A 26,873-nucleotide genomic window follows, 5' to 3' on the forward strand; every position below is an offset into this window, starting at 1 on the left:
CCGCTCTTTCTCTGGCTCTCTCCTACCCACTAGGAGCTGGGCAAGCCTCCCTCCTTCTCCCAGGTGGTGTGCTGGGGCCCAAGGCCAGCATTCATTTCACGTTGGATTGCCAGGGCCAACAGGAAAAGCAGCAGGTAGGTCTGGGGAGGGGGCGGGGATGCAGTGGGTGCACTTGCCCTAATCAGGGAACACCCAGGGAAGGTGCCTGGGGTGAGTAAGACTTAATGGGGACAGAGGTTCCACAGGAAGGAAGCCCAGTGTCTGGCAGGCAAGCTTGGTGGCAGGTGAGCTTGGTGGCAGGCCCCAGCTGCACCCTTGGCCTAGTCCCCTGTTCCCTCCTGGCCTCCAGCACAGCCAGGCCTTCAAGACAGACGGGTGCCCAGCAGGTTCATAGATGAAGGAAAGCATGTGTCTTGTGGTTGTGACAACTGTCACCTGTAATCCCTGGGGCGGGGGGGCGGGGGGGCGGAGGAGGCTTCCTTGCCACACCCACCCAGATTCAAATCCTGCCTATTTTCTAGCTGAAGAAACTTGAGCACATTCCTCCATGTCTCTGAGCCTTAGTTTCCTGCTAAGATAGAGTGATTTAATAGAAATAATTATCATCGCTGACATTTTTCAGTTGGTCTTCTCTGCAGTGACCGTGGGTGGGGGCTTCTTAAGGGCAGTGACTGAGCCAGGTCAACCCTGGAGCTACTGACACTAATAGGGACTCAGGGGGTGTTTGTAGAGATAAAGAAAAAACGAATGAATTAATAAACGTCAGTTTTGACAAGGAAGGACAGGGTTCCGGATGTGAAGGTATCTTCTCCCCAGCACTTGGAAGAAACCCTCATTCTTTCCATATTATTCCTTCCACCCCATCCCTCTGCCATCCCCACCCCCGGAAGTGGTGATCCTCCCGGCTATTTTTTCACCTGCAACAAGAAGCACTAGGGATTTGGGTGGGGCAGAGAGTACTAACATCCAAGCTACTCTTGGTTCAGTTCCATCACCTCCCACGCCTACCCACGCCCCCACCCCCAACGCGCCCAGCTTAGAGGATTGAGCCCATTCCTTTCCTACTGTAAAACCTAGGGCCACTTCTGTGAACTCTCCCCGTCTGTGAAATCAGGCTGAACCTCTAAGGCTGGGGATGCCTCGAGGCCCCGCAGCAGACGGTCCTGTGCTAGGGTTCTCCCAGCGCCCCGCCCCTCGCCCCGCGCCGCAGGCCACGCCCCCCACCCTTTCGGCGGCCGGGCGGCGTTGCCATGGAGACGCGCGTACACAGCCCCAGCGGGTGCGCGGGGTGCCGGCCTCTGGCAGGAGACTCCGCGGGAGCGCGGCCGGGAGGCCTCGCCCGGCAGCGGGCCTGGCGCCTCGCGAGCGCGCCGGGCTCTCGGCGGAGGACGGAGCGTGGGCTTCTTCCTCCGGCCAGGTGAGTGTGGCACGGGAGGCGGCGGCGGGCAGAGACCTGGGGCCGGACGGGCCCGCTCTGCGAGGTCACGGGCTGGGATGGCGGGGAGTGACCCAGCCTCACCCCAGCCTCCCTCTGATTCACACTCCTGTCCCCAGAAGCACCCCAGAGGAGGTGTCCCAACACCACCCATTCCTACCTAAGTGCAGCCCCACCTCCCCGAGGTAGCCCGCGCGGGTGCTCTAGGAGCCCCCCTTGGCACCAACTCTGGGATGTCCCGTGGGGTACAGCTGGAAGGGGCGCCCCCAGGTTTTCCGAATTTACAGACACCACTTCCCAGAGGTCAGAGATCCCCCTTGCCTGACCTCCCCTGTGAGGGACTTCGACAGCTCCCAGGCCGCTGAAGACCGTAACCCTCAGAAGAAATGTTGCTCGTATACCCGCTTCTGACCCAGTGAAGGGTCAGGGGGATACCCACGCTTTGTTGTGGCTGGTGCTCTGTGGCACTAAGGATGAATTTACAGTTGAACACATTCAAATTTCTTTCCGCAGTGCTTTCAGGCAGGGAAATGACTGCACAGGGCAAGATCAAGGTGGAGAAATATTGCCCAACCCAAAAGCTAAAGGGATTTTAGGTTTTGCAAAACGTCATCTAGGATAGATACTGAAAGGCAAATGAAGGTAGTTACTGTCAGATTCCTAGCCAGCCGGCTGCTTTAATTGCTTTGAGGTGTCATCTTGTATTTTCCTTCATTCAGCAAGTGTTTACTCAGGCGTTGCTCCGGGCCTGGACATGAGGTAGTAAGCAAAACTCTCAGGAACTCCGAAAGGCTTGAGGTGTTAGCCTGCCCATCTTACAGATGCTGGCAGAAGACAGGAAACACCTGGGCCGGAGACAGAGGACCTGATTATTCACAGAAGAGCAGACACAACACGCAACCAGGGCTTCACATTCACATTGGTTCCCGGGGAACAGCAGAGGTGGGCACTGTGCACACAGTGGGTCTGTATCCCAGCTAAGGAGCTCCAAGCTCAGAAAACCCCAATCTTTGGAAGGGGCTGCTAGCAAATTCACCAGACCATTGCCCCTAAAGGGGGCATTCCAAGTATCTTCATTGTAAGCATTAGCTCTAATCTCCCAGGCTGTTTGCCCTACAGACATCCTTTGAAAGATAGTGCGATGCCTTTGCTCTGAAGGTGGTACAGACACTAGAAACCCATGAAGAATTATGTCAACAAAAACAACACAGTTCTGGCTGTCCTGAAGTATATATCTTGGTGAAAGGAAACACAACTAAATAAAAGAAAAGGACAATGTCAGAGAATGATAGGTACAAGGAAGGAAACGCAGCAGGGGGATATGCTAGCTAGAGAGTGATGTTAACTGGAGGGTGCCTTAGGCCAGGGTGGTCAGATGGTTGCCATGAAGGGGATACATCTGAGCAAAGAAAGCACCAGCCCCGGGAACACCTGGGGTGAGAGCAAAAAGCAAATACGCACATCACCCCAGTTTTGGAGTTTAGTCGAACGGCGTTCCTGCAGCAGAGACATTTGCACAAATGTGTACTTTAGATTAATTAGGCTTGATCGTGTTCCTTGTTAACATGGTCTTCTGCAATTGAAGATGAATAACTGAAATGATTTGATGGCAAGAGGGCACACTTCTTTTGGAAAAATGTCTTTCCTCCTATGTTAACGGCAGCAAACTTAATAAAATGCATTTCTCATGATATGAAAGCATTGATATTTGTAAGGCATCCATAGGCCTCAGAGTTTACAAATATAAAATAAACCAGGTGGTTTATTTTTATTTCTCTTATGAGGTAGGGTGTTTTTCTTTCCTTCCAGAGGATAGAATCCCAGTTTCAAAGCCTCTGTTATTGCATGTCCCAAGTGTCAGAAGGCAGTGTAACTCGCCAACCCCACTCTGCCCCACCCAGCGACCATGGAGGTCTTGGAAACTGAGCTGCGGGAGAGTGGTGCACTTGTTACGTGAAAGTGCTCAGAGTTCTCTCCCTGTCTCTTACTGCTGTGTGACCTTACCCTCTCTGAGTCTCAGTTTCCCCATCCGTAAAGTGGGGCGATACTGATATCTAGTTCACAGGGTTCTCAGGACAGAAAGAGACAATGTGTACAAAAGGAGAGCACAGTGCCTGGCCCTTAGTAGGCCTTCAAGAAATGATGGTGGAGATGTTGATGGAAAGCAGAGGCAGACCCAATATGGATATGATCACAACCATAGATGACTTTTTAAAATCCACAGTCCAGCAACTTCACGTTTCAGTGACCTTTCAGTTGAAAAGAGAGGGACCTTTCGTTCCTTGACATGGCCTTGAGATGAGGATGTCACATTGTAATTGGACACATCTCAAATCAGAATGCAAGCATCACGCGAAGTGTCACCAATATTTTGGAACATGCTGAAGTCACAGAAATTTTTATGTTTTGAAAAACATGTACAGAACCTACTTTGAAATGCATCATTAAAATCCAAAATGGATGAACGAACGGGTAGATGGATAGATATGTGATCAAATACATACAACAAAGTATCAATTGTAGAATCCAGGTGATGGGTATACAGGAGTTCCCCATTCACTTCTTTCAACTTTTCTGTGCATTGACATTTTTATAATAGAATATTCGGAAAATATATGTGCAGAGTCCTGATTGTATGGCCAAGCTATAATCCTGATACCTTGCCTACATCATCTTTTTTTTTCTAAGTATATGAAGAAGTTGAGTGACTTTTTTTTTTTTAAATCATTTAAAGCTCATTTCCTCAAAGACTGACCCAACACTTTAAGAAGCTCTGTAGAAGCTTCGTGTTCCTTGGATCAAAATTCAAGAAGCCCAAGATTAGTAACAGTAATGAAAGTCGTAGTACAAATGTGTGTTTCATGTGTAGCAATTGCCATTCTAAATGCTTTACACATCACTGCACTTAATCCTCACAAAACCCTTTAGGGTACAGTATTATAAACCCCATTTTACAGATAAGAAAACTGAGGCATAGAGACTAAGTAACTCACCTAAGGTCGCAGAGGTAGGAAGTGGAGGGTTAGGAGTAATGAACACAAATACTTGGTATGTGAGATAAATATCCCTATACTAACTTTAATGGGAGTGGAGAACAATACCAGTAGGATTCGGATTTGCTGCTGGGTTGGTTTAGCTATAGTTTATACCCTGAGTTACGTAAAAATGTCTTCTACTTGATTATCAGAACTAAGTTCACCTAGGCTGGACCTCACAGGTGAAGAGATAGTCTTTAAAATATACAAAACCATAATGGTGATCATTGGTAAGTCCGTCTGTCCCCTCCCGCCTCTGCTGACTTTTCCTTTGACAGCAATGATGTATGTCCTTCATTCTGAATGAAGGTTACATCTTTCTAATGAACTTTTTTCTGAAAACCTTCCACAGGGAAAGCAGAGAGCATGAAAGCCTATCTAAAGAGCGCAGAAGGCTTTTTCGTCCTGAATAAAAGTACTACGATTGGAAGGCACAAAGACTCAGACCTTGTTTTAGAGGTAAGAATTTTCCCCAGCCCTCACCACCCCTGCGCCCCCTCCAAAAGCTCTTACTGTTCTGTGGACTCCTCAGATCTCTCTTAAAGCACCACCTCGGGCTAACAGCCACCTCTTTCCTCGATGTGTGCCCAGTAACCAATGACCAAATGTGCTGGATTTCCCTGGGAAACGTAGTGAAAAAGAGCACAATGCCAAGTGCCACGTGCCCTCTGGCCTTTGCTGAACCTGTGTGCGGGTGTCCCCACCCATCATCCCCTCCCCCAGCAGCGTGATGGGGTGGTTTGGAAGGTGGGCAGAGAGTCAGCCACCTTCACCTGCTTCACGCCTGATAGCCAGAGCCCGGGCAATTTTATGTGTTTATTTTTAGAGAGAGGAGGAGGGAGGGAGAAAGAGCGGGAGAGAAACATCGATTGGTTGCCTCTTGCGTGCGCCCTGACCTGGGGCCAGGCCCGCAACCCAGGCCTGTGCGCTGACCTGGAGTCAAACTGGCGTCCTTTCGCTTTGCAGGATGACGCCCAGCGCACTGTGCCACAGCAGTCGTGGCGCTTGCCAGAGTTTTTGGATACTGCTGGGGGATCCTCAGAGCCCACGGACCTCCAAGCAGTAAATCAGGGAAAGCTGTGGGCGGGGCCTCAGCATTTTCTCATTTCATTTCATTCCCTGAATTAGCCGTGGTTTGCTCCACAGCCTCAGCTCCTTGACATCCGAGGAAGTGGGAGAAAGAAAGGAATATTAAAAGCAGCGGCTTTGAGCCTTTTATTTTAACTATTGAAGGGGGTTAAAATATTGAAGCAGGAAGAGAAAGCAATGGAATCCCTTTATAACTGTGAAATTCATGTCTCAGACCTCACACAACAGATTTTCTTTTAACTTTTTATTTTGAAATAATTATAGATTCACAAGAAGTTCCAACAATAGTAGAGAGATAGAGTCTGGGTACCCTTCACCTAGTTTCTCCCAGTTGGTTACTTATTATCTAGCCTTAACCATATCGAAACCAGGAAATTGACATTGGCTCTATGCCATTTGTCACATATGTGGATTCATGTGCAGCCATCACGCTTTAGAACTATTTCATCATCAAAAATCTCCCTTGTGATAGTCACAATACCTCCTCCATCCACCATCCCTAAACCCTGACAGCCACTAGTCTGTTCTCCATTTCTATAATTTTTATCTTTTTGAGAATGCTTTATAAATGGACTCATATGCAATCTTTTTTTAAAGTATATTTTATTGGTTATGTTGTTACAGTAGTCCCAATTTTTTCCCCTTTGCTCCCCTCTGCCCAGTACCCCGCTTTCCCTCCAGCAATCCCACCCCCCTTAGTTCATGTCCATTGGTTGTGCATATAAGTTCTTCTGCTTCACCCTTTTCTATATTATTCTTAACTTCCCCCTGTCTATTTTGTACCAGCCAATTATGCTTCTTAATCCCTGCACCATTTCCCCATTTCTCCCCCTTCCCCCTCCCAGCTGATAACCCTCCAAATGATCCCTATACCTATGATTCTATTCCTATTCTGGTTTGCTGAGTTGAATTTTGTTATTATTTTTTAGATTCAGTTGTTGATAGTTGTGAGTTTGTTGTCATTTTAATGTTCATAATTTTGATCTTCTTTTTCTTAAGTAAGTCCCTTTGACATTTCGTATAATAATAGCTTGGTAATGATGAGTTCCTTAAGCTTTACCTTGCCTGGGAAGCACTTTATCTGCCCTTCTGTTCTAAATGATGGCTTTGCTGGATAGAGTAATCCTGGTTGTAAGTCCTTGCTTTTCATCACCTTGAATAGTTCTTGCCAGTCCCTTCTTGCCTGCAAAGTGTCTTTTGAGAAATCAGCTGAAAGTCTTATAGGCACCCCTTTGTAGGTAACTCTCTGCTTTTCTCTTGCTGCTTTTAAGATTCTCTCTTTATCTTTCACCTTTGGCATTTTAATTATGATGTGTCTTGGTATGGTCCTTTTTGGGTCTAGCTTGTTTGGGACTCTCAGTGCTACCTGGACTTGTATGTCTATTCCCTTCAGCAAATTCAGGGAGTTTTTCTTCATTATTTTCTCACATAAGTTTTCAATTTCTTCTTCTTCCTCTTCTCCTTCTGGCACTCCTATGGTTTGGATATTGGCATGTTTAAAGTTATCCCAGAGGTTCCTAAGCCTCTCCTCATTTTTTTCAATTCTTGTTTCCTCATTCTGTGCTGGTTGACTGTTTTTTTCTTCCTTATGTTCCAAATCATTGATTTGAACCGGTTTCCTTCCCTTCACCATTGTTTTGTGTGGATTTTCCTTCGTTTCATTTAGCATAGCCTTCACTTCTTCTCTTATGCGCTTGCCACTCAAGCATATCTGTCAAGCCTGTGAGCATCTTTATCACTAGTGTTTTGAACTCTGCATCTGTTAGGTTGGCTATCTCCTCGTCACTTAGTTCTCCCACTGGAACCTTGATCGGTTCCCCCTTTTGGGCCATACTTCTCTGTCTCCTCATCTTGGCAAGTTCCTGTATTTCTTTGCCTCTGTGTCTTAGGTAGAGCTGTCGCTTCTGTTACATTGTAAGGGGCGGAGCTTTAGGAATTCGTCAGTACAGGGTGACCCATTTCACCACGTTGTGGCGCTGTATGTGGGGGAGGTGTCAGAGAGGGAACAATGCTGCCTACTCAGCACTTGCCCCTTTTCCAGTCACCTCTCCCACTTCCGTATGGGACTGGTGCCTCTCTAGCTGTTGCCCTGGCCATTGTTCTCAGAGTGGGTGGGTCTGAGGATGTTCTAGGATCGTGGGGCCCTTTAAACCAGTGAACTCTGCTGAGAGACTGGCAGTTTCTTCCTCCACCCCAACCTTCACTGGTTTGCACAGTCAGAAGCAATGAGGCTTGATTTTCCCCGTGGCTGGGACCATGAGCTGTGTGGTCTGGTCTGGTGCTGGCAGTGCTCCCCAGGTGTCCCTCCTGACTTTTTAAAATGTGTGATTGTGCTTTCCATCAGCGTGCCACTGCTTCTGCTGCTGCTGCCGCCGCCACCACCACACCATGTCCTCTCCGCCCCTCCTTCCTGTCTGGATGAGTATTTCTTCTTTATATCTTTGTTTGTTGGACTTCCATGCAGCTCGATTTTCTGGAACTTCTGGTTGTTTCTAGTTTTGAAGTAGCTGTGTTCCTTCTTAGTTGTGGAGGGAGATGCAGCATGTCTGTCTACGCCTCTGTCTTGGCTGGAGGTCCTCATATGCAACCTTCTGAGTTTTCTTTTTTTTTCCCCACCTTGAGATCCATTTATATTATCCTGTCCTTTTTATTGCTGAGTAACAGTCCGTGATATAGATGGAACACCTTTGTTTATTCACATATCAAAGGGTATTTTGACTGTTTTCAGTTCGGTGTTGTCACAAATAAATCTGCTATAAACATTTGTGTACAGGTTTTGGTGCAAAATAAGTTTTCACTTCTCTGCGATAAATGCTCGGGGGTGTGATTGTTGGATCACATGGTAAGTATGTGTTTGGTTTCTAGAGAAACAGCGAGACTTTTAATCAGGGTGACTGTGCCACTCTTCATTCTCATCAGCAATATATGAGACATGGTTTCTCTGCAGCCTCACCAGCTGTTAGTATTATCACCATTTTTTATTTAAGCTGCTTTAGTGTGTAGTGATATTTGATCATGGTTTTAATTTGCATTTCCTGAGTGGCTAGTGATGCTGAGTATCTTTTCATATAGCACTTATTTGCCTTCTGCGCATTCTCTTTGGTGAAATGTCTCATGTCTTTTGCCCACTTCTAATTGGTTTTCTACTCTTGAGTTTTGAGAGTTCTTTATATATTTTAGATATGTGTCCTTTGGCAGATATATGGTTTGCAAGTATTTTCTCCCGTCCAGAGTTTGTCTTTTCATTCTCTCCACAGCGTATTGCACAGAGCAAACGTTTTAAATTTTGATGAAGTTGAGTTTATCATTTTTTTCTTTTATAGATCCTCGTTTTAACACATCACCAAGCCCTTAATTCCGAGGCTTTTCTGTTATGTTTTCTTCTAAAAGTTGTGTGGTTTTGTGTTTAAATCTATGAACCTTTCTGAGCTCACTTTTGTATAGGATGTGAGGTTTAGGTCAAGTTTTATTTTTATTACATGTGGGTATTCAGTTGCTCCAGAACCGCTTGTTGAAAAGACTCTTCTTTCTCCATTGAATTGCTTTTGCAACTTTGTCAAAAATCATTTGGCCATTCTAGGGCAAGGGGAGGGAAATGGTTATTTCTGTGTTCCCTACTACATTTCATGGATCTGTATGTCTGTCCCTCTACCAGAATGATGTAGTCTTGATTATTGTTGCTATCTGAGTCTTAAATCAAATACAGTGGTTCCTCCTACTTTATTCTTCTTTAAAACTTTTTTTAACCTCTTCTGATTCTTTTGCCTTTTCATATAAATTTTAGTATTAAGCCTGTCTATACAAAATATCTTGCTGCAGTTTTGATAGGAATTGTCTTTAAACCTATATATCAGTGTGAGAAGAATTGACATCTTTACTAGGTTGTCTTCCATCCATGAACGTGGTATGTTTCTCCATTTATTCAGGTGGTCTTTGGTTTCTTTTCTAAATGTTCTGTAACTTTCAGCATATAATTCCTATACATGTTCTATTACAGCTACACTTGTCCCCTCCCCCAACTGGCTGTAAATGTTATTATATTTTAAATTTTGGTGTCCACATGTCACTGACCTTAAATACAATTAATTTTTGTTTGCTTATCTGGTACCTTGCAAACTTAACTTCCTAGAAGACTTTTTTGTAAATTTCTGAGGATTTGATACACAAACAATCATGTCACCTGTAAATAAGAACAGTTTTTTTTCTCCTGTGAGAAAAGGAGATCTGAATGCCTTTAATTTCCTTTTCTTGCTTTATTGCACTGGCTAGGACTTCCAGTACTTTGTTGAATGAGTGGTAAGTGCAGTATAAATCTTCCTGCTTTTTTGTTCCTATTCTCATGGGGGAAAGCATTCAGTCTTTCTCCATATGTATGATGCTAACTATAGCCCTGGCTGGTTTAGCTCAGTGGATTGAGCGTCGGCCTGCGAGCTAAGTGTCGCTGGTTCGATCTTCCAGTCAGGGTACATCAGAGAAGGAAAACTCTGACTCCAAAAAACCTCCGCTGCCTTGCGGCATACCTCTTCTGGGGAAAGGCTAAGGGAGTAAACCCCGACAGAAAATCCGGAGCCGGAGTCCCTAAGGCGGTTTGACGTTGTAGTCAACACCGGCAACTCCTGCGGCGCACCTGAAGCCAAGCTGTATCGACTCCGTCTTTCCCTTGGACCCTTCAGCTGCGAAGAGAGGGGGGGTCTGCTGCATGGGCAACAGCAGACCCTCCATATTACCCTGCCCAGGCTCTGTAGCTTCAGCGTCATCGAGACAGATACCATGTCACTCCCGAGTCGGACTGCACAGCCATTCTCGGCGGTGCAGATAGACTCTGAAGAAGCTACACCATCGTCTCTTGAGACGGACGGCTGCCGACGACGACGATGATGCTAACTATAGCTTTTTTGTAAAGATTCTTAACAAATTGAGAAAGTGCCCCCTTTATTCCTAGTTTTCTGAGAGTGTTTACTATAAACTCAACAGATTTAAAAATAGCTCAATGAGCCTCCCCTTGAGATTCTCATCCACGTCGTGGTCTCACAACAAGGACACAGAAAATCTGTTCAGTGCACATAGTGGGAGTAAAAAAGAAAAAGAAAGAATTTCAGTGTGTCCTTTATCATAACAAGGCATAGATTTTAGGTCGTTTTATTTCCTGTCTGACCAAAGTTGAGACAGAGAGCTCTGCTTTGCACCTGACTCTGATATTAGAAAACTATTGTAATTTTCAAAAGCACAGGCTTTGAAGATAGACAGACCTGGGTTTGACTCTCACTAGACCACTTTTTGGCTGTGTGACTTCAGGTGAATTTATCAAATTAAGACCTCATCTTATCTACACAGCACTTACCTCACAGGTTTATGAGGATTAAGAAAGAAATGCACATAAGGTGTTTGGCGCCTGATGCTAAGTAAATTATTATTGTCTCATAAAATGGAGACTGAGAAGAATCCTCAGGGGTACCCAGGGTGGAGATGAGGATCCACTGACATTACCAAGCTGTTTGGAAAAGTGAATTAATGAGGACAGTTATTATGCAGACAGACATTGAGTTGCATTCATTGTATGAAAAGTAACTGGCCGCTTACTGCTCCTTAAGAAGTCAGTCACCACCACCAGCAGCAGTCCCATTGATTTATGAAGAAATAAGTTGCATTTCCAGAAGCACCAGCTCATATTGGCTCCCTGGAGAACAGATGATACGTGAATTGCGAAATGTTTTGTGAATAGACTTGATGGGCACGTCTGTCTTCTCTTAGACAAATTCGTTTCCCAAAGCTTAAGTGGATTTGGGAGAAGAGATTTGCTTTAAAAAGGGATGTGGTGACACAGCTCCATTTTGAAGACTGAAACCTGCAAACATGTCAGCGTTTTCCAGTTTTATAAAACAAGACGAGGTGAAAGTTGCCCCTTCTGCTGACTTCATTGGGCCTGTCTGATTACAAGAATCACCCTTGATCGGTACTGGGCCCCCCTAAGGTATAACTCAATAGTCAATTTACAGTTGCCACTAGAAGTCATGCCACTAAATTAAGTTCAGAAATAGTAATAAAATGTTGTCCTTGAAATTGCCCAGAGGTTACATCTAACAAAAAAAAAAAAAAAAGATTGTTGTATTTACTCTGGTAAATCCTAAAGAATAGGCAGTCATACTTCTAAAGATTTATACTCCTTTGCAAGGCTGACATATTGTTTTGACTGTTGCTGTAATGCAGGGTAGGGTAAAAGTAGGTTTACAGTTGTGAGTATATGAAACATAGAGTTTATGCTTATATTATTATTTATGAATTATTGTATTGTTTTCCATATGAATGACTGTATAAACCTACCTTTGCCCCACCCCGTATTTTGAAATCATTTACTTTTTCTGATAATGGAAGGTAGTTACATGCTTATTATTTTTAAAACATGAGGGAAAGCAAAGTATAAGGAAGAAAAGTCACTTGTAATCATTTGGCTCAGAGAAAATCAATATTGATATTTGTAGGGTTTGCCCTCCAGACTTTTCCTATATCCTGTAAGGAGTTTGGTTCCCTAGCAGCAATAGGAAGCCTGTGTTTGCCAGCCCAGGTTTGCTGTTGTTGTCACTCATTCATTCCACAAATATTTACCTGGAGCCTCAGCACTGACACAATCCTGGGGACACAGCAATGACCGAATCAGGCCTGGTCCCTACAGTAGGAAGCTGCTAGGAGAGAAAGGCCTTAAGTCAAAGATCCCACAAAGGCATGAATAGTTGCATGCCAACACTGGGGCTCCAAAGGAAAGAAATGTGGAAGACAAGGAGGACAGCTAGACAGGGGAAGATGGGAACAGCATGTGCAAAGGTCCTGGGGTGATAGAGCATATTGTGAGCCCAAGGGACCGAGAGAAAACCAGTGTGTCCAGAGTAAGAAGAGGAGGGAGGAGAGCTAAGAGATGCAGAGGTCTCCATTGTGCCGCCGTAAAGATTTTTGTCTTTATCTGAAGAGAAATTGGAAGAAGGCACTGAAGGATTTTTAAATTTCTTTTATTGATTGATTTTAGAGAGGGGAAGTGGGAGAGAAAGAGAAAGAGAGATCAATTTTTTATGCAGTCATAGGTGGATCCTTATACGTGCCCTGACTGGTGATGGAACCTGCCACTGTGGCATATTGGGACGGCGCTCTGACCAACAGAGCTACCCGGCCAGGGCAGCACTACAGGATTTTAAGCAAAGGGAAGACCTGCGTTTTGAAATGACCGTCCCGCCTGCCGTGTGCAGATTGGCAAGCAGAACCTGCCCTCTCCCATTTTACAGGGCTGGAAAGCTTCGCCCTTGTTCATCTCAGAGCCAAACCTTACAAGTTTTCGCTTCTGTGATCTGATGTGGCTTGTGAACTGTAGTTTTTAGAGTTGGATGTGGCTGTTATTTAAACTCTGCTGAGAAAGGGGCCCCATTCTTCCAGAATGAAGAAATACTGGTTGTCAGATTTTATATGTCGGAAAGTGCTTGATCACCATGAGCCCCTACATATTCTGACCCCGTGGGTTTGGGGTCAGGCCCAGGAATCCTCACATTCGTACACTCCCCACGGTCAAGTGGTGACGCACCATCTTGATTACTCATGCTTCTTCCCTTCTGATGTGGGGGCGCTCCTGTGTGTGTGTGTGTGTGTGTGTGTGTACTATTTCAATAAACTTTGTTTTGAGAAAAAGAGAAGGGAAGGTTAAACAGTGGGGAGCTGATGGGCCCTAACCTGTCCCCAAGAACTCCCCTGGCCCCACACAGGGGAGGTTTCGGGATCCCCTTGAAGACTGGGCTCTCGGACATCCCACCTCAGCACAGTGGACAGTGGCGATGGAGGAGAAAAAGCAAGGACAGAAATAACGGGAATGAAGTGCTCGTGCCTGTGCCTCTGCCCTTGGACGTCAGCGTCCTGCCAGCTGGCTCCTTTCTTGTTGCCAGAACACCCTCTATATCATGTGTCAGCCCCTTCTCATCTGGGCTCTGAAGGTCGTAGAACAAGACCGACCTAACAAACACACCAGAAGCCATACAGCCAGACGACTCTTGTCCCTCTGCCTGGCACCTGCCAGCTCTGGGCTGCCTCTTTAAAAAGAACCGTTGGAGCCTACGTCATAACCGCATTGATTATTATGAAACAAGGCTGCTGTGACTGTGTGTTTACATCATTTCATGGCCGTGTGGGTATGTCTGCTGTGGTAAGGGGCACACACACCTGTAACTCTCGTGGGTGTTGCCAATTGCCCACCATAGGTTTACAGATGTAGTTAGTGCCCCGCCAGCAGTGGACATCCATTCTGTCCTAGTGTGTCTCCACTGGTGGGTCTTCACTGATCTAGGGTGTAAAATGTGGCCCCCATGTCATTTTAATGCACTTTTCTCGTATGAGTGAACCCCTCCATTTTGAGACGTGAGGTCTGGATGTGGACTTTATCATCCCCTCTTTGTCTCTATGGAGATGCACAGAAAGAAACAGGCCTGGGGTGCACTTTCTGGCTCATCCCCCTGCCTGGGTCTAGCTGCCACACTCCCCCAGGCTCCCCTCCCCCACCCCCAGAGTACTGTTCCTCTTGGGGTTCACCCATCTGATCTCATCAGGCCCTGGGGAACTTTTTTCTCCCCTGTTGGGGAACAGCAGCTGGAAATGAGGGCTGATTTCACTGGTCGGTTCCCAACACCATTATGGGCCTACTTCCCTCCAGCAGGTGGGTGGCTTCCAACAGGAACAAGTTGAGAGTAAAGGGCTAGATCGTAGTCATTTCTCTCTCTTTCTCTCTCTTTGTGTGTGTGTGTGTGTGTGTGTGTGGTGTGCGTGTGTGGTGTGTGTGCGTTGTGTGTGTGTGGTGTGTGTGTGGTGTTTGTGTGCGTGTGGTGTGTGTGTGTGTGGTGTGTGTGGTTGTGTGTGGTTGTGTGTGTGGTGTGTGTGTGTGCATGTGTGTGGTGTGTGTGTGGTGTGTGTGTGTGGTTTTGTGTGTGCGTGTGTGTGGTGTGTATGTGGTGTGTGTGTGGTGTGTGTGTGTGGTGTGTGTGTGGTGTGGTATGTGTGTGGTTGTGTGTGTGCGTGTGTGGTGTGTATGTGTGTGGTGTGTGTGGTTGTGTGTGCGGTGTGTAGTGTGTGTGTGTGTGGTTGTGTGTGGTGTGTGTGTGTGGTGTGTGTGGTTGTGTGTGGTTGTGTGTGTGGTGTGTGTGTGTGGTTGTGTGTGGTGGTGTGTGTGTGCGTGTGTGTGGTGTGTGTGCGTGTGTGTGGTGTGTGTGTGGTTGTGTGTGGTGGTGTGTGTGTGTGTGTGTGTGTGTGTGTGTGGTAAAATACCATAAGATTTGCCTTCTTCACCATGTTTAAGTGCACAGTTCAGTGGCATTAAGTGCAATTATGTTGTGGGGCAACTATCTCCCCCACTCCTCTCCAGAACTTTGTCGTCTTGCAAAACTGAAGCACTGTGCCCATGAACCATCAGCTCCCCATTCTGCCCCCTACCCTCAGCCCCTGGCAGCCGCCATTCTGCTTTCTGTCTCCATGAATGTCTGGTCCGGGTGCTTCATATAAATAGAGTCAACCAGTATTTATCCTTTTTGTGACACTTCCCTCAGCAGAATGTCCCGAAGGCTCGCCCGCGTTGTAGCGGTTGTCAGAATGTCCTTCCTTCCTAAGGCTGAATCATAGCCATTGCTTCTGTACAGACCGCATTTTGCTGTCCCTTTGTCTGCTGATGGACAGACACATGGGCTGTTTGCACCTCTCGGCTGTTGTAAATAATGCTGCTGTGAACATGGGTGAGTGGGTGTCTCTTCAGGCCCCTGCTTTTGGTTCTTTGGGGGATACCCGGAAGTGAACTCATGGGGTCATATGATAATCTTATTTTTAATTTTTTGAGGAACTGACATAGCAGCGGCACCAATTTACATTTAAACCAACAGTGCACAGGGTTATACTCACCAACACTTGTTATTTTCTGGTGTTGTTGGAGCTCTTGTTTGGGGAGTGCGTGCGTGTGTGTGTGTGTGTGACAGCAGCTGTTCTAATGGATGTTAGGTGGCAGGACATAATCTTTTGAAAGCACAAATAATACAAACAGCTACAGCATATGTTTATAGACTACTGAACGCACCTTGCATGTTTTCATATGTATTCTGTGTGTGTCCTGTATATGTATTTACAGAATTACATCCTCAAAACAATCCTGTGGGTTAGGAACTACTATTGTCATTTTAATGTTCATTTCAAGATGTGGAAATGGGGCTCAGGGAAGTTAAGTAACTTGCCCAAAGTCACACCGTCGGTCAGATAAGAGGGAGCCGAGTTTCAGATTCTAGGCTGACTCAAAGCTTCTAAAGAAAGGAGCTTCATTCTTTGGGTGTAAATTTAGCTTTGGAGAACCGCTAAAAATCTAAATCTCTGAAATTCCATGTGAGTTAACTGAGATCATGCGGTAGTTGACTAAGCTAGGGAAATTCCTAGTGAGGCATCTTAAGGGAGCGTTGTTGGTGACAGGTGAAATGAATTTTCTTGTGATGCTCGTTCAGTCAAGAAACTGGCGCAGCGCCATCTACCGGGGGACTTGGGTAAAGAGGAAATGTTGGCCTGGTGCTTTCCACGGAAGAAGGGAGTGTTGGGGCTGTAAACAGAGGCCCCACAAGAGTCCTGTCTGCGGGTCCCGAAACGCCGCAGAATAGACCAAGTTTGAGCTGCCTCTGTACAGAGAAGCCTGGGGATTTGCCAGACAGGGCAGGCAGGAAAGGACCTCCCCAGATTTTTTTTTTAAAGGGGGGGGGGGGAAGGGAGGGAGAAAGAGAGGGCGCAAAATATAAATGTGTGATTACCTCTCCCATGCCCCCCAACTGGGGACTTGGTCCGCAACCCAGGCATGTGCCCTGACTGGGAATTGAACCAGCAACCCTTTGGTTCACAGGCCAGCGCTCAATCCACTGAGCCACACCAGCCAGGGCCCCAGATATTGAAACAGCAGGTGCTGAGGTCTGGAGGTTGGTAGCAACATGTGGAGAGAAAAAAAGAGGGTTGGTGAGGGGGTCCTCTGGAAAGTAACCTCACAGGGTGATCTGATCATAAATTCCTAACTGGGTAGGTCATGATGGATAGTCAGGTCCCAGGCCTGTGACTTCTTTAGCGAAAGGTTTTAAGCCAGCCCCATCCATTGTTCTTGTGCATCTAGGATAAAACACCTTTGAAATACCAGAAGTAATACCTCTTCAAGGGAGCATTAACCTTCAGGAGAGCACTTTATCTTGTTAACTATCCTGTAATCGAATCCCTGCCTTGCTTTTTCCCCACGTCCACATAATCTTCCCTACCTTTCCTCCTTCATCTCAAATGCGTAAAAGAAGCAAGACTGTTATTCTCTGGAGCATTTGAGATCTTGCTCCCTGACCTTATGTCGTCAGTTTGGCTCAAATTAACTCCTATAAAAACTCTCTGCACCTTTGGACATTCTTACCCCAACAGTGTAAACTGTAAGCCAGGCTGTGTTTGAAGGTGGAACCTCCCCCGGAGAAGGCTTTTAAGATGGGAAGAAATTAATGATCGTTGTTATGTGGGTGGAGATTAGACAGAGAGACCCTAGTGCAGAGCGGCCAAGTGTAGGCCTAGGGTACCAGGCGGCTGGCTCTGAGCCTGGCTCTGCCCTCATGAACTGTAGGGCGCAGGCAAGTTTCGCAGCCATTCTCTGTTGTGATTTCTGTATGGGTGCCATGGGGACAACAGCAGTGACTATGTTTGAGACTGAATTACCGCAGTGCTTAGAACAGTGCCTGGTGGTGGTAAAAACTGTAGCGACCTTTGATTATTGTATTTGTTTTCTACCTAAAACAACAGAAACATATTATCTCAGTCAGTTGGGGTGGACTCTGCTGGTTCCTCCGCCCTAGGTCACATGAGGCCAAAGTCAAGGTGTTGGCAGCCATCACTCTTAACCAGAGTCTCTAGGAAGAACCCACTTCCAGGTCCATTTGGTCCCTGGCAGAATGCAGCCTGTGCAGCCGCGACTGGGGTCGTCATTTCCTGCTGGTTGTCAATTGCAGGTCGTTCTGAGCTCCATGAAGGTGCCCACATGCCATGGTTCCTGGCCCCCCTCATGTAAAGCCAGCAACAGTGGGTCATTCTTGTGCTTTGAATCTCTCTGACTGCCCCTTCTGTGACTCATCTCTCCAATGCAGCCAGATGATGTTCTCTGCTTTCAGGGGCTCATGGGCTTGGTTGTCTGTCTCTGCAAACCACCAATCTGTTTTCTCTATCTATGAGCTCCATTGTTGTTGTGGTGGTGGTGGTGGTTTTTTGAGATTCCACATTTAAGTGAGATCATACAGTATTTGCCTTTAGCTGCCTGACTTCCTTTACCTAGCAGAATGCCCTCAAGGTCCATCCATGTTGTTGCAAATGGCAAGATTTCCTTCTTGCCATTTGCCTGAATAATATTCCATCGTGTGTGTGTGTGTTCTTTCTGATATGCTGTTGAATTCAGTGTGCTAGTATTTCGTTGAGGATTTTTGTATCAATGTTCATAAAGGATATTTGTATATAGTTTTCTTTTCCTGTAGTGCCTTTGTCTGGTTTTGGTATCAAGATAATGCTATTCTTCCATTTCGCCTTTTGAGTTTCAGCTTCTTCATCTGGGAATAGTAACAGAACCCCCTCTATAGGGCTGTTGCACAGATTAAATAAGAGAATACACACAAAGTGCTCCAGTAGGGCCCAGCTCCCAGGAAGCCCTCAAAATACGTTAGCCAATAGTGATGATGAAGATAATAATAATAACAGAAAAGTTTAGTTAATAGTGGGGCAGCTCAGCAGGCTGGAGCTTACACATTCAGCCTGTATTTGCAAGCAGGGCTCTGTCCAATAGTAGCTGTAGCAGTTTTCCATGTAAGAGGAAGGAGCCAGGGGTCTTCTAGGGCAGAACTAGGAAGCTCTCTCTGCGCCTAACATGTGGCAGAACCACGTTCCCTTATGCAAAGTCATTCAAAATTTTCTGCCGCTTTGATTTCTTAATAATGGCTTGACAGCTTTTAAGGAACTGAAAGTAGCAAGGCCTGGGAAGAGGAAATACTGAAATGCAACTCACAGAATTTCCCTCTTGGATGTGTTATCACGGGTTCACAGGGCACAGAGATCAATGGGAATAGTGATGAAGAAGACGTGGGTGGCACTTCCCAAAAAACTAATGAGTTCTATGTTTTTAAAAATATTTTTAGAACTGTTTGAAGTTTACGGGAAATTGAGCAGACAGTACAGAGAGTTCCCATCTGTTCCCCCAGCCCAAAACTCACATAGTTTCCCCTATTGCCAACATCTTACATTAGTGCGATACATTTGTTACGACCAATATTGATATATTGTTATTAACTGAAGTCCGTAGTTGACATTAGGGCTCACTCTTTGTGTTGTACATTCTGTGGGTTTGCGTTTGGGTAAGTGTATGATACGGAGTATTTCATGGCCCTAAAATCTCCAAGCTCCACCTATTCACGCCTTCTCATCTCTGCCTGAGCCCCTGGCTACCACTCATCTTTTCACTGTCTCTATAGTTTTACTGTTTTCAGAATGTCATATAGTTCAAATCATACAGTATATAACCTCTTCAGTTTGATACCTTGCACTGAGAAATATGCATTTAATATTCCTGCATGTATTTTTTGTGGCTTGAGAACTTATGTCTTTTTATACTGACTACATTTCATTATATGGATGTACCACAATCTGTTTATTCAGTCAGCTTTAAAAGGGCATCTTGTCTGCTTCCAGTTTTTGGAAATTATAAATAAAGATGCTACAAACATGTATCCAAAATAAATGAGTCCTAAAACTCAACAATAAAAAAAAAATTTTTTTAAGTGGGCAAAAGATCCGAACAATCTAAACAGACACCTCACCAAAGAAGATATACAGATGGCAAATAAGCATATAAGAAGATGCTGAGTATCAGATATTATTTTGGAATTGCAAATAAAACATGGAATATCTCTTCATTTACTTAATCTTTGATTTCTTTCATCAACATTTTGTAGTTTTCTTCATATAGTTCTTGTACATACTTTGTTGGATTTATATTTAAGTACTTCATGGTTTTGGTAATAATGTAAATGGTATTGTGTTTTTAATTTCAAATTCCACTTCATTGCTGGTGTATAGAAAAGCAAATGACTGTTTTAAAATTATTTTTTATTGGTTTTGCTATTACAGTTGTCCCAATTTTTCACCCTTTATCCCCCTCCACGCAGCACCCCCAGCTCCCTCAGGACATCCCCACACCATTGTTCATGTCCACAGGCCATGCATGTAAGTTCTTTGGCTGCTCCATTTCCTATGCTGTACTTTACATCCCCATGGCTATTCAGTGACTACCTATTTGTGCTTCTTAATCCCCTCACCTCTTCACCCATCCCCCACACCCCGCTTCCATCTGGGAACCATCAAAATGCTCTCCAGATCCATGATTCTATCTTTGTTCTTCTTGTTTGCTTAGTCTGTTTTTTAGATTCAATTGTTGATAGATATGCATTTATTGCCATATTATAGTTCATAGTTTTGATCATCTTCTTTTTCTTAAATAAGGCCCTATAACATTTCATATAGTAATGGTTTAATGATGATGAACTCCTTTCGTTTTTTCTTGACCGGGAAGCACTTTATCGGCCCTTCCATTCTAAATGATAGTTTTGCTGGGTAGAGCAATCTTGGCTGTAGGTTTCTGCTTTTCATGTCTTTGAATATTTCTTTTTTTTTTTTAAGTATATTTTATTGATTATGTTGTTACAGTACCACAATTTTTTCCCCTTTGCTCCCCTCTGCCCAGTACCCCTCTTCCCTCCAGCAATCCCACACCCCTTAGTTCATGTCCATGGGTCGTGCATATTAGTTCTTTGGCTTCACCCTTTCCTATATTATTCTTAACTTCCCCCTGTCTATTTTGTACCAACCAATTATGCTTCTTAATCCCTGCACCATTTTCCCATTTCTCTCCTTTCCCCCTCCCAGCTGATAACCGTGCAAATGATCCCCATACCTATGATTCTGTTCCTATTCTGGTTTGCTTAGTTGGATTTTGTTTTTAATTATTGGATTCAGTTGTTGATAGTTTTCACTTTATTGTCATTTTAATGTTCATAAGTAAGTCTCTTTGATATTTTATATAATAATACTTTGGTGATGATGAGTTCCTTAAGCTTTACCTTGTCTGGGCAGCACTTTATCTGCCCTTCCATTCTAAATGATGGGTTTGCTGGATAGAGTAATCTTAGCTGTAAGTCCTTGCTTTTCATCACCTTAAATACTTCTTGCCAGTCCCTTCTTGCCTGCAAAGTTTCTTTTGAGAAACCAGCTGACAGTCTTATAGGCACCCCTTTGTAGGTAACTCTCTGCTTTTCTCTTGCTGCTTTTAAGATTCTCTCTTTATCTTTAACCTCTGGCATTTTAATTATGATGTGTCTTGGTGTGGTCCTCTTTGGGTCTAGCTTGTTTGGGACTCTCTGTGCTTCCTGGACTTCTATGTCTATTTCCTTTGCCAAATTTGGGGAGTTTTCCTTCATTATTTTCTCACATAAGTTTTCATTTTCTTGTTCTTCCTCTTCTCCTTCTGGCACCCCTATGGTACGGATGTTGGTACATTTAACGTTGCCCCAGATGGAAAGGTTCCCAAGCCTCTCCTCATTTTTTTCAATTCTTGTTTCCTCATTCTGTTCTGGTTGACTTTTTTTCTTCCTTATGTTCCAAATCATTGATTTGAACCCCAGTTTCCTTCCCTTCACCACTGGTTTTGTGTGAATTTTCCTTCATTTCATTTAGCATAGCCTTCACTTCTTCCCTTATGCGTTTGCCTTACATAAGGATATCTGTCAAGTCTGTGAGCATATTTATCACCAGTGTTTTGAACTCTGTGTCTGTTAGGTTGTCTATCTTCTCATTTGTTAGGTTGGCTATCTCCTCGTCACTTAGTTCTCCCACTGGAACCTTGATCCGTTCCTCCTTTTGGGCCATACTTCTCTGTCTCCTCAACTTGACAGGCTCCTGTGTTTGTTTGCCTCTGTGTCTTAGGTAGAGCTGTCGCTCCTGTTATGTTGTAAGGGGCAGAGCCTTAGCTATTCATCAGTACAGGGCAACCCATTTCACCACATTGTGGTGCTGTATGTGGGGAAGGGATCTGAGAGGGAACAGTGCCACTTGCTCAGCACTTGCCCCTTTTACAGGCACCTCTTCCACCTCAGTATGAGACTGGCGCCCCTCTAGCAGTTGCCCTGGCCATCGTCCCCAGAGTGCGTGGGTCTGCAGATGTTCTAGGACTGTGGGGGCCCTTTAAACAAGAGGACTCTGCTGAGAGACCGGCAGTTTCTTCCTCTACCCCAACTCCCACTGGTTTGCACAATAAGAAGCAATGAGGCTTGATTTTCCCCAGCCCTGGGACTGTTAGCTGTGCAGTCTAGTCAGGAACTGGGAATGCTCCCCAGGTGTCCCTCCAAACTTTTTAAAATGTGTGACTGCGCTTTCTGCCAGCTTGCTGCTGCCGCTGCCACCACACCACATTTTCTCTGCCCCAGCTCCGCCTCTCCTACCTGTCTGGATGAGTATTTCTTCTTTATATATTTTTTTGCTGGACTTCCATGCAGCTCAATTTTCTGGAACTTCTGGTTGTCTCTAGTTTTGAAACAGTTGTGTTCCTTCTTAGTTGTGGAGGGAAACGCAGCATGTCTGTCTAGGCCTCCATCTTGGCCAGAAGTCCTGAATATTTCTTGCCAATCCCTTCTAACCTGTAAAGCTTCTTTTGAGAATTTAGCCGAATCTTATGGAGATGCTCCTATAGGTAACTAACTGCTTTTCTCTTGCTACATTTAAGATTCTCTCTTTATTTTTAATGCTTGGCATTTTAATTATGATGTGTCTTGGAGTGGGCTTCTTTGTATCCATCTTATTTGGGACTCTGTGCTTCCTGGACTTGCATGTGTATTTTCTTCACCAAATTAGGGAAGTTTTTTTCATTATTTTTTCAAATAGATTTCCAATTTCTTGCTCTTTCTCTTCTCCTTCTGGTACCCCTACGATGTGAGTATGAGACCTCTTAACGTTGTCCCAGAGGCTGCTTACACTATTTTCATTTTTTAGATTCTTTTTCCTTCTTGTTGTTCTGGTTGGTTGTTTTTTTGCTTGTTTATGTTCCAAATCATTGATTTAATTCTCAGCATCATCCACTCTACTGTTGTTTCCCTGTAATTTTTTCTTTATTTCAATTAGTGAATTCTTCATTTCTGACTGGATCTTTTTATGCTGCCAAGGTCCTCACTAAGTTCCTTGAGTATCCTTATAACCAGTGTTTTGAACTCTGCATATGATAGGTTGCTTATCTCCATTTTGTTTAGGGTTTGTTTTTTTTTGTTTTTTGTTTTTTTTTTTTGAGTTTTGATCTGTTCTTTCATTTGGGCCACGTTTCTTTGTCTCATTTTGGCAGCCTCCCTATGTTTGTTTCTATGTATTAGGCAGAGCTGCTTTGACTATGTGTCTTGGTGGTGTGGCCTAATACAGTGGCACAGCCTCCCCTGTCCTCCAAGCTGGGTACTTAAGTTGTGCCCTCCATGTGGGCTGAATATACCCTCCTCTTGTAGTTATGCCTTGATTGCTATAGGAGGGATTTACCCAGACCAGTCAGCTGCAAGGGCTGGCTGTGTCCACTGTCCACTAGCCTCCACCCTCTGTGAGGATCAGCTGTGCAGTGGCAGAGTGGTGGTGCTCTGACATGGTCTGTAGTGTCCACTGGGTATGCAGGCTTTGGGATTTCCCAGGTGGTGCAGGTCAAGGTCAGCCCCCACTTGTGTTTTGCCCAAGGTGACCCTGCCTGAGCCATAAAGCAATCTGAGATGGCTGCTACTTGTGCTGGGCTTGGAGATTCCCAGGCAAAGCCAAACTGTGAGTCTAGGCATGGTTACTACTAGTGCTGGGGCTGGGGCCTCACTTAGCAAGAGGTATGGGGGTGGGGGCTCACTGAGGCCAGCTGTTGCTTGTTTGAGGGGATTTAGGAAGTTGTGAACCACAAGCTAAGACCAGACATTTATATGGAAGAGTCACAGTTAACAGTTTGGATGGGCCCATAAGTTGGGTGGGATGGGCTCTCATTGGATCTCCAGGGTGGGGCAAACAGTGTTAGCCAGGTTGATGGAGTCTCAGATATGGCACCAGCCTCCTGGCTCTGTGGCTCTGTCGGGGGAGGACTCAGAAAGGAACAATTGCCTCTGCCCACCTTGCTATCTGAGAGAAAACTATCTCCCAGCCCTCACCTGAAGTGATGCCAGACACTTCAGTTCCTCCCCATATGCCACTAGTGCCTTTCAAGCTGCTACCCCAGTGCTAGAGCTCAGAGACAGTGAGTCTGAGTAAGTCTGTGTGTGGATTCTTTAAGGAGAACTGCCTGGGACTCCAGAAGTTTCTTCTACTGACTCAATCCCTGCTGGGTTTTGCAGCTGGAAGTTGTGGGGACTTATCCTCCTGGCACTGGAACCCTGGGCTGGGGGGCCTGGTGTGGGCCTGGGACTCCTCACTCTCGAGATATCCCTCCCAAACTTTTACCCACCACACGTGGATCTGGGACCAGCCCATTCTGCATCTCTGCCCCTCCTACCAATCTGGATGGATGTGGTTTCCTTAATTCAATAGTTGTCAGATTTCCATTCAACTCAATTTCTGACAGTTCTGAGTGATGGTTGTTCTATATTTTAGTTGTAATTTTGATGTGGTTGTGCAAAGAGGCGAGCCGTGTTTACCTATGCCACCATCTTGGCTGGAAGTTCCCTCACTGAAAAGCAAAGGACTTTTGAATATTAACCTTGTACCCTGCAACCTTGCTATAATTGCTTACTGGTTTCAGTTGTTGCTGCTGTTGACTGGATGGAATTTTCTACATGGGCAATCATGTCACCTGCAAACAGACAGTTTTATTTCTTCCTTCCCAATCTATATACATTTTATTTCCTTTTCTTGTCTTATAGCATTAGCTAGGACCCTCCAGTACAATGCTGAAAAGGGCTATCCCTGCCTTGTTCCTGATCTTAAGGGGAAAGTTTATAATTTCTCGCCATAAGTAGTATGTTTGTTTTAGGGTTCTTGTAGGTGTTCTTTATCAGGCTGAGGAGGTTTCCCTCTTATTCCTAGTTTGCCAAGAACTTTGTTTGTTTGTTTGGTTTTTTAATGAATTAGTATTGGATTTTGTTAAGTGCTCTTTCCTCATCTATTGAGATGATCATGTGATTTTTCTTCTTTAGCCTGTTGATGCAATAGATTACATTGATTTTCAAATGTTGGACCAGCCTTGCATACCTGGAATGAGTTTCAATTGGTTGCAGTGTATAATTCATCGTATACGTTGTTGGATTCAACTTGCTTATATGTTTGTTGAGGATTTTGCATCTATGTTCGTGACAGGTAATGGTCTAGTTTTCCTTTCTTGTAATATCTTTATCTGGTTCTGTTGTTAGAGTAATGGCCTCATAGAATGAGTTAGGAAGTATTCCCTCAGCTTCTATTTTCTGGAAGAGACTGTAGAGAATTGTATGATTTCTTCCTTAAATGTTTGTTAGAATTCACCAGTGAATCCATCTGGACCTGATACTTTCTGTTCTGGATGGTTATTAATATTCATTCAAATTTTTTAATAGGTACAGGCCTATTCAGATTATCTGATTCTCCTTATGTGAATTTTGGTAGATTGTGTCTTTCAATGAATTTGTCCATTTCATCTAAGTTCTCAAATCTGTGGACATAGAATTATTTGTGATATTCTTTTATTATCCTTTCAATATCTGTGGAATTACTCGTGACCTTAGTAATTTTTATCTTCTATTTTCTCGGTTAGCCTCCTAGAGGCTTCTCAATTTTGTTGATCTTTTCAAAGAACGAGCTTTTGGTATAATTAATTTTTCTCTATTGTTTTCCTGTTTTTTTTATTTCATTCATTTCTACTGTAATTTTAATTTCTTTTTTTCTACCTGTGTCAGGCTTTTCTTCTTCTTCTTTTTACCCTCACCTGAGGAGGAAGAGAAACAAACATCTATGTGAGAAACATCGATTGGGTGCCTCCTGTATGCACCCCAACCAGGGACCAAACCTGCAACCTATGTCAGGATTATATTGCTCTCTTTACTCTAGTTTTGTAAGATGGAAGCTTGGGTTGTTGATTTTAGATCCTTCTTCTGTAATAGATGCATTCAATGCTGTAAGTTTCCCTCTAAGCACTGCTTTTGCTGCATCCCACAAATTTTGATAAGTTGTAGTTTCCTTTTCTGAATTCAAGATAACTTTTTATTTCCCTTGAGATGTCTTCTTTGACCTCTTTGCATTGAGAAGCGTGGTTTTTTATATCCAAATAGCATGGGATTTTCCAGCTATTTTTCTGCTATTGATTTCTAGTTCAATTCCATTGCAACCTGAGAGCATACTTAGCATAATTTCTATTCTTTTAAATTTATGGAGGTATGTTTTGGGGTGCAGAATGTAATCTGTCTTTGTCAAGTTCCATGTGAACTTGAAAAGGATGTACATTTTGTTGCTGTTAAGTAAAATAGTCTATAAATGTCAGTTGGGTCCAGTTGATTGATGGTCCTGTTCACTTCAACTTTATCCACAGTAATTTTCTGTCTGCTGGATCTGTTACTGATAGAGACATTGAAGTCTCTAACTATCAAAATGGATTTGTCTATTTTTCCTCACAGTTCTATGTGTTTTTACCTCACGTAATTTGATGCTCTATTTTTAGGTACATACACATTAAGGATTGTCATGTCTTCTTGGAGAATTGACCCTTTTATCAGCATATAATACCCCTCTTTATCCCTGAAAACTTTCCTTTCTCTGGAGTCTGCCCTATCTGAGATTAGTATAGCTACTCCTGCTTTCTTTTTGTGTTTCAATATATTGGGTGCCAACGTATTTGGCAGAAATTTGCAAAGTGAGTAAGAGCACAGACATTTGAATCAGGTAAACCTGGGTACAAGCCAGGCTAGTCAAGCTGAATGACTTAGGGCAGATTTAATAATTCTGTGCTTCAGTTTCCTCATCTACAAAATGAGGAATGATCCCTCTGGATTACTGTGGAAATGAAACAAGATAATGCAATGAAGCGCCTAGCAACTTTTCTGGCATGCAACGTTTAATTAATATATTCTGTTAACACAAGCGATTATATTATCACACAATAATATAATAAAGCTATATAGTATAAGCTCATAATAATATAAGCTATTGTTTATTATGAAATTGTGGAACTTTAGTATAGATTTGTAGGTGCAAGGACTCTTTGTATGAACATTAGATGAGACACTGTAAGTAAACTTAGAAAATAATTGCAGAGT

General features: G+C 44.2%; 1 protein-coding gene across 1 annotated transcript in view; it reads left to right on the plus strand.

The window, feature by feature from the left end:
- Positions 1 to 1,291: 1,291 nt before the first annotated feature.
- FHAD1 (forkhead associated phosphopeptide binding domain 1) overlaps positions 1,292 to 26,873 on the plus strand; it is a 120,939-nt gene continuing 95,357 nt past the window's right edge. The window contains exons 1-2 of the mRNA XM_090268634.1: positions 1,292 to 1,417; positions 4,823 to 4,929. Coding sequence (XP_090124760.1) covers positions 4,837 to 4,929 — 93 coding nt within the window. The 5' untranslated portion in view covers positions 1,292 to 1,417; positions 4,823 to 4,836. The remainder of the gene's footprint in view (positions 1,418 to 4,822; positions 4,930 to 26,873) is intronic.

This window comes from Furipterus horrens, unplaced genomic scaffold (assembly GCF_987537825.1).
Source record: "Furipterus horrens unplaced genomic scaffold, mFurHor1.1.pri manual_scaffold_3, whole genome shotgun sequence".
Lineage (NCBI taxonomy): Eukaryota > Metazoa > Chordata > Mammalia > Chiroptera > Furipteridae > Furipterus > Furipterus horrens.